Source organism: Pocillopora verrucosa, chromosome 12 (genome assembly GCF_036669915.1).
Source record: "Pocillopora verrucosa isolate sample1 chromosome 12, ASM3666991v2, whole genome shotgun sequence".
Taxonomy (NCBI): domain Eukaryota; kingdom Metazoa; phylum Cnidaria; class Anthozoa; order Scleractinia; family Pocilloporidae; genus Pocillopora; species Pocillopora verrucosa.
The window spans coordinates 10,816,040-10,824,452 of record NC_089323.1 but is presented as its reverse complement, the minus strand read 5'-3'; the positions used below and the strand labels follow the sequence as shown (position 1 = coordinate 10,824,452).

Sequence of the window (8,413 nt, the reverse complement as noted above, 5' to 3'; positions counted from 1 at the left end):
CATAAGAGAGTAACATCGTTAGTGGTGGAAACAAATCTGCGGAAAGGAGAGTTAGTTCATCGGGTTCCGTATACTAAATCTCGGGAGAAACTGCAAGAATTATTTCAGAGTGTATGCGTGTTGTTTTGTAAATATAAACACTGTAACTTATTTCAACTTGTTTTTGTGTCCTTTTAAGCAACGCGATATGTCTGTTATGACCAGATTGCCAAATTTTATTCTCTAATTTTGATCTACTCCACACTGTGCGTAGTTCATGACCTGATATTTCAACGTAAATTATCGAGAAGGCGCCTTCCGATCACCTTTGCCTACTTTGTAAGTCACGCAAGCGCGCAAGCGTTACGTCCGATCACGTTTACGAAACGTTTTAGGACAGCTCGGCATGTAATCTCCATTCAGAAGCTGTGAAAACTTAAAATCTTGCATCAACAATGAATTCACCTGCACCAGTTCACTATCTGCTAGTTCCTGGAATGGATCAAATTCTTGGTGTTCCTCAGGAAATGAAACTAGAGATTCGTCTTCCAAAAGATAACCTGCCTTTATAAAGCATTTCTTGATAGTCGATTCTGACACGTTTTCCCCGGCTTGAGCAATCCACCTAATGGCTTGGAGTAATTCCACAGTCGCAGTCATCTATTTTGCTGACGACATGTGTCAGCATCAGTTTCATGTATTTTAGCTTGAATGTTTGAATTATTCCAAGATAAAGAGGCTGGAGTCTGGATTTACATTTTGGTGGAAAAAACACAATCTTGATACGATCGTATTTGCCTTTCATATCTGGAGGATGGCAAGGGGCATTTTCTAAAAATAAAATAACATTCCTTCGCTCCGTGCTAATTTCCGGTTAAGCTTGAATAGCACGTCATCTAGGATGTTGAAATCCATCCAGGCTTCAGGCTGTCTGAAGTATGAGCAGGGTAGTTGAGACGTATCCCTGATTGTTCTGAAGCAACGCGGATTTTTTGACTTGCCGATAGCAATCGATTTTTCTCTACCGCCCACAAAAAATGTGCACGTTACTCTTTCTTTGGATTTTTTCCCTCCAGTACACTGCTTTGATACCTCGGCTAGAGATCTGTTTGGAAGTGCTCGAAAAAATTGACCTGTTTCGTCCTTGTTGAAGATGTTCTCTGGGAAGTAGCCGCTCAAGATATTCGGTAAGCGCTCTTGCCAAGATGTTACAATTTCCTCCCTAACGCCTCCTGCCTGACCACTTATAACTTTGCTTCTAATGTTAAACCTTTTCTTGAATCTGTCGAGCCATCCGTTAGACATTGTGAATTCTGAGTCTCCAAGCTCTTCACTAGGTCGTTTGGCTTTTCCTTGCAACATTGGTCCGGTCAGGGGAATATTCTTGATTGTTGCCTTTTGCTACCACTCATACGTTACCTCGTCTATATTTTGCGTTTGTGATGCTCTAGCTCGTTTTGAGAGTGCATTCTTGCTTGAAATAAAGGCACTTTCAGTTGTGATTAGCATACTGTACTTGTCACCTCACACTACGGAGATCGGCATATTATGTAGCATATGTAGTGTGTCAACTAACACTGAGAGGGTCCCGAAAAGTATGAGTGACAACCGAATTCTAAAAATTTCTTCCTGGATAAGAGGATTTCATGTTTACAAGGACTGGTGGACTCCTACGTGCGGTGAAATTTTACTTTTGCAACCAAAGCCGGAAAATGCCGAGGACAAAAACGCAGTCGCCGTGTTGAAAGAAAGTCGTGTTAGAGAACACATTCCATTTCACCTTGCGAACACCAGAAACCTCGACCAGCACAAACATTTGCATGTTGAAGTTATAAGAATTTTTTCCCATACAACAGTGTGACATCTGAGAAATTTGATAGAATAAATGTTTATTTTCCAGTCAATTCTGTTTTCTTTAGTATGTCATCCAAGTGAATGATTTTTCAACGAATAACTTCCTGATCTGGTCTCCATTGTCCACATACTATTTACTACAGCCTTCTAGGATAAATCCGTTTTCAAAAACTAACATTCTTCATGCAACCACAATAGGTGAACATTTACACCAATTCGAATCTAGATATGCACATAATATACAGCAGTATATTGGTAAACAAGGGTCTCCAAAGCCTGTCTCTAGTTGTGTTTTCTGACCACTGCGGACACACTTGTGATTAAAATGTCATTCAAAAACCGTGAAGGACCAAAAGTCACAATCCTTTCGAACTCAACAACTTTTACAAATCGCTTTTTATGTCTGAGGTTTCATACTTCTTGTAACGGAAACATCACTATAAATGGAACATTTAAGGTTAAAAAATCAGAACAAAGGGTAAAAATAAGAAATATCTACGTAGTAACAGTTATTTCGATTACTTCCGGAAAGTTGTTTGAATTCGAGCATAAAGAAGCTTTCTTGATGTGCAAGAATAAATATTTAAACGGACACAATCTCGGTAAGGGAGGGGGGGGGGTTCTTGTGGTCCTGCTGCTAAAATGATTCTAACCTGCAACAAAAACCGATCTTAGAGACGGTTAGTGACCGTTTTATCATATTACGGTCCTACGAGAGTAGAGGGAAGGCAAACGCGTAATTGTGATTAGGACGAGGAGGAGCTGGATTTAGATTCCTGTTCCTTGGCTGAGCCCAATCTCTCCTTGCCCATAGTTCGCTCAATGACGAAAACAAAAATAAGGGTGATGATATATTTAAAGTCATCAGCATGTCGCTGTTTATGACAAAATCAAATCGAAATTTATGCGCTCAAATTATCTGCACGTGAATTGTTTATTAGAACCCCTGTCGAAATTACCCCTCAACCATCTGATACGTTTGCGTGTGAAGCGCAGGTTGCAAAAGTAGGAGTCAGACAGAATTTCACTGTCACCTAAGTAGATGATAAACATTCAACCTTTAGATTGATTCCAGTTCATTGATCGTTGAAAACGAGTCAAACACAACCTATCCACTACAGCTGGTCAACTCTTTAGCAAAGATAAGCTTTCGTACTCTTAAGTCTTTCTCATTCAACATAACTACCTAACGTGGATAGTGAAAAGGGATAAATAATAATAATAATTTATAGACTTATATTGCGCAATTGTCAATATAAGAATTTTCAATTGTGCATTACAATTAAATGTTAAAAATTCAACCCCTAAATAGATACTAAAAACTAAAAAAAAATAAAATAAGAAATATAAAAAAATTTTTAAAAAATTAAATAAATAAATAAAAATGATCACTAAGAAAATGTAAAAATATGAAATTAGACACAAAGAATTAAAAAGCTTTGGCAAATAAAAAAGTTTTAATGGCGTTCTTAAACTTGTTTAAAGATTGGGTGTTTCTGATAGAGCCCGGAAGATCGTTCCACAATTTAGGGGCTGCGGCATGGAAAGATCGATCGCCTAGCGTGGTGAGTGTTTTACCCCTGCAAGGAGGAAGGAGTAAGCCGTCATTGGAACGGAAATTATATCTTCCGGTGTCTCTAACAGAAATCAGGCCGGGGCAAGATCAAGTATTGCTTTAAAAGTAATTAAGATAATTTTAAAAACTATGCGATATTTTACAGGCAGCCAGTGTAATGATTTGAGCAGAGGTGTGATATGACAAAATCTGCTCTCCTGGAATATAAGACGTGCAGCTGCATTCTGGACTCTCTGTAATTTGTGAAGATGGCACTCAGGAACTCCAAATAGGAGGCTGTTACAATAGTCCAAGCGGCTAGATATAAAGACATGAATAAGTGTCTCCGTGCATTCTTTTGTTAAATATTTTCTAATTCTTCTAATGTTACAAAGATAGTAAAACGCTGCAGAGCAAGTCTTGGTGATATGATCAACCATAGATAGGTTTGAGTCAAACCAGACTCCAAGGTTTTTGACAGGAGAGTGCGGAGCTATATTTACTTTGCCAACTTTAATGTGTCCAATATCAACTTTGGCGAGCTGCTGCTTCGTGCCAATTAAAAGAAACTCAGTTTTTTCTCGTTCAACAATAGTTTATTCTCACGCATCCAAAACCTGATCGCCTTAATACAACAATCAATAGCAGTAATGGCATCCAGGTGACCTGTCTCATGTGCGGGGCGGAAAGAGACGTAAAGTTGAGTATCGTCTGCATAGCAGTGGACAGATGGAAGATATTTTTCGACGACGTCTGGTAACGAGCTCGTATAGATGGTAAACAAGAGCGGTCCTTAACAGGAGCCTTGGGGTATTCCGCAGTTCAAATCAAACTTCTTCGACGGACACCCACGGACTAATATCCTCTGACTGCGCCCTGATAAATACGATCGGAACCACTTGGACATCCTGCCCCCAAGTCCCAGCGTATTGAGTGCTTCCAGCAAGATTTTATACTCGACTGTATCGAAAGCAGCAATAAGATCGAGTAGCACTAGAAGGGTTACATGTTGTTTATTCATATTAAGCAGGATGTCATTCTTCACTTTCAGAAGAGTTAGTTTCAGTGCTATGATGCACCCTGTAAGCTGATTGAGCGTTCGGGTATAGATTCGTGTCGACCATGTGTTCGTGTATCTGATGGAAGACTGCTTTCTCAGTGAGCTTCGATAAGAAAGCTAAATTGCTTACCGGTCTGAAATTCTTGAATATGATATCAAGACCAGGATTTTTGAGTAACGGACATACTACTGCCTCCTTCCAGGACTTAAGAAAGTGTCCGGCTTCTAATGATTTGTTAATGATCGTAGTAATGATGGGAAGAAGAGCATCACATCTGCTGACCAAGCGAGAGAGCGTTGGGTCAAGTGGGCAAGACTTTAATGTTGAGTTATGGATAAGCGACTTAACACTGTTGGCAGACAGGATCTTGAATGCAGATAACGATGGAGTGGACCGAGTAAAGCCATCAGCAAGGGTGGATGGGGAGGCAGGTAAATCTGTAATATCAGCATCGATTTGTCTCTGGATTATATCAATCTTTGACACAAAATACTTTCCAACTTCGTTTGCAAAAGTGTGGGCGTGCAGATTCGGAGGTAACTCATCACCCTGCGACTGATTAAACAGGCGTTTACTAACACGAAACAACTTTCGCTGATTACAGCTGTTATCCTCGATAAGTTTAGCGTAAAATGCCTGTCGTACCTTGTTCATAAGATTGTAGACAGCATTGCGCTTAACTTTAAATACAGCGAGGTCGTAATAAAGTTTCGACAATCTCCATCTTATTTCAGCTTTCCGTCGCTCTCTCTTGGCTTGTCTGATTTCGTCTGTGTACCATGGAACTTGCGGACGCATAACAATCGTTCGAGTCTTAACAGGGGCATGTTTGTCCAGCACAGCTATTAGGGTTTTGTTATAGGACAAAAGAAGTTCCTCGAGGTCGTCCGGTGGATTTTTACACAGCTCAGAATTAGCTCGGTCATCATTCAGGGAATCCACGTTCACTAGTTTTATTTTCCTATACGAGAGAGTCCTGGTGGAGAAAGAAGGCTTTATTGAATGAAGATGACACAACACTGATGCATGATCAGAGAAATAGCAGTCGATTCGAGGTGTGGATCTTACAATCTGGTCGGACTGGCATGTGATGATTAGGGGGGCGGGGATGGGGGAAGGATTCTTTTTGGGGGAACCACATTATTATTGGAAGGAGTTCTTCAAGGCTGCCCAGTAAGACAGAATTTGGCAAAGGATCGAGCATACAGCTTTTCTTAGCTGAAGCCTAAATGAGCTGGTATACATCCTTCTCTGTCTGTTCCTTGAAACCACGTGGTGGTTCGAGATTTGAGCTGAAAACAGGGTCGTCAATCAGGTCACCACATCTGTTCTGGGTAACATCGGTACCGTCTAGTTCGTTACGGATATTAAGGATCTTACGATGGAAATAGCGGACAATGTCATTTGCCAGAGCCACATCATGACAATTGGGGAAACAGATTTCATCCTTCGGCATAGGGAGTGCCTTTGTTGCCCTGAAAAGTTTTCGCTGATCACCACCTTGTTCCTTTACAAAGCCCACGTAAAAATTTCTCCGTGCCCGGTTAACTTGATTTCGTAATCTCTTGAACAACAGCAGGTCTTCAGCGGACTTTGTCTTTCTCCACGTTTGCTCAGCCTTGCGTCACTCTCTTTTCGCCTCGGCAATTTCTTGGCTGTACCAGGGGACCTGGGGCCTTGACCTCATTACTTTTGATTTCAGTGGCGCATGGCGATCTGGTATACTGCTTAGGGTGTAGTTGTAACTTTGTACAAACTTGTCAAAATCTTCACAAGAGGATGGACAACACAGCCTTGACTTCGCGATATCTTGCTTGAGGCCGTCAAGATCAACAGACTTGGTCTTCCTATAAGTCACCCTCTTGGCTTGGGGCGCAGGCTTTTTTATGCAAATACTACAGCAAACAGCCGAATGATCAGAGAAGTAGCGACGACTGCGTGGAGTTGACCCCAGCAGTGTCTCAGTTCTCCTCGTGATAAAGAGATCTTATGTGCGACTAAATATATGTGTCGGTTTGGTAACGTGCTGTTCAAACCCAAGCGATTCAAGCAGATCAAGGAACTTCACCGCGTCGATATCATTTAGAACATCCACGTGGATATTGAAATCCTCAAGGACAAGCAAGTATTCCTTTGATAAGATTGTATATGTTTGTTTGCCAACAAGATGCTGGGCATGATCAAAAGAACTTGTACAAATGAATGTGATCAGAAAACATTGATACTTTTATACAAATCACCTTTTCGATCACAGCTGGAGTATGCTTCACAGGTCTGGTCACTTTACATTAAAGAAAAGATCACTGCACTTGAGCGTGCACAAAGACGTGCAACTAAATTTATCCTGAAAACTGACTTAAGTTATCCTGAGAGACTTGTCAAACTGAAAGGTAAAATTTCCGCACAACCCCATACTACACTATGCATTCAGTTCTTGGATAGAGAAAACAATGACAAAAACACATTGCCATTAGGAAAACAGATTTGTTTTACAATAGTATGGGGCTGTGCGGAAACGTTACCAACTGAAACTTTTACCTTTAGAATATAGAAGAGAGATCTTGGATCTTTGTTTTTTCTTTAAGTATACCTGAAAGGTTATACTGATTTCAATGTTTTGTCATGTGTAAATTTTAAGACACCCAAATATAACATCAGAAATGGTGAACCTACACTGGCTGGTGAAAGGCCTGATGTTTTTAAGTTTTCTTCCTTCAGTCGTATTGTAGACCTGTGGAATTGCCTACCACTAGATATCGGAACAATTGAACATTTCTCATCAATTAAGAACAGTAGTAATAAATTTTATCTTAATAAATTTAACGTAAATAAAGATAGATTTTTATAATTGATTAATATTGTATTGTCATGATATTTCATACTATTTGAGCAGACCTGTATAATTTTTTATGTGTATATATATATATAAAATTGTTACTAGAACTCTCAGGTCAAAAAAGGTGCACCGCACCAGGAGGATCAATAAAGATTCGCAGTCCAAACCTCACAGCAAACACGAACGTAGAGAGTTTAGAAAAATGCGAGGATTTACAACTTCTGACGTAAAAAAGATAAAAAATTTAATAAAAACGTTTCGGTCAGAGACCTTCTTCAGTTATTTACAACTTTTGAGTAAAAAAGAGCTTTAAATAAGATCGAGGTGCTACTTATTACGTAATTACAGGCGACAACTAATGAATAAGATACAAAATCACGTGAAAGAGCAGAAAGTGGTGTTAATAAAAAGATGAAAAATAACAAAATCAAAAAAGCGAAAAATATCGAAAAAAAAAAACAAGCCACAAAGAAATTAATGGACAAAATACGAGAGATAAAAACTAAAAACTAAAAAATTAAACTTGCTAAAACGAATAGCGCAACTGAAGAGGCAATGCGGCAAGCATTAGAAAAGCATAGACCCACTCTTACCTACAACTGTAAACCGTACCAAAATCCCAAAACAAGGCCTTTGGAGCCTGAAAAGGGAAAATTAGCGACAAAATCCCTGGAGGGGCCCTTAATTAAAATTATACATAATAAGATCCCTTGGCAGGGCCTCTGAGTCCAATCAACACCCAAAAGGCTGACAAAATCCAAGAAAAGGGCCTTTGAACGATTAATCAGTAACGAACAATATAGAATGGAAAATTAATTATAGCAAATTCTGTTTTTCGAATGAAATTCCTTTCTTTTATTTAAACTATGGGGTGCCAAAGAGAACAGCTGAGCACTCCAATAAGCCTCTTTTGTAATTAAAAGCTTATCGATCTCTTCAGAGCCGCTTGGGGCGTGTACCTGATCAATACACTGGAACGAAAAATCACCTAGGGTATGTGGGATTCTGGTAAAATGTATTGTTACTTCACAAGTTGTTTTGTTTGTGAGCATAGCAGATTTGTGATGAAACCTAATTCTAAAGTCGGTAGTGGTAGATCCCACGTATTGCAAGCGATATTTCTCGCAA

At 39.6% G+C, this 8,413-nt stretch overlaps 1 protein-coding gene across 1 annotated transcript; it reads right to left on the bottom strand.

Moving 5' to 3' along the window:
• Positions 1 to 810: 810 nt before the first annotated feature.
• On the bottom strand, positions 811 to 1,341 carry LOC131798793 (tigger transposable element-derived protein 4-like). Its single transcript, XM_059116449.2, has one exon. It carries the CDS (start codon positions 1,339 to 1,341, stop codon positions 811 to 813), a length of 531 nt encoding a protein of 176 aa, XP_058972432.2.
• Between the last annotated feature and the right edge of the window lie 7,072 nt (positions 1,342 to 8,413).

Coding starts and splice junctions, on each gene's coding strand:
- LOC131798793 (XM_059116449.2), bottom strand. CDS start 1,341: ATGTTGCAAGGAAAAGCCAAACGACCTAGTGAAGAGCTTGGAGACTCA.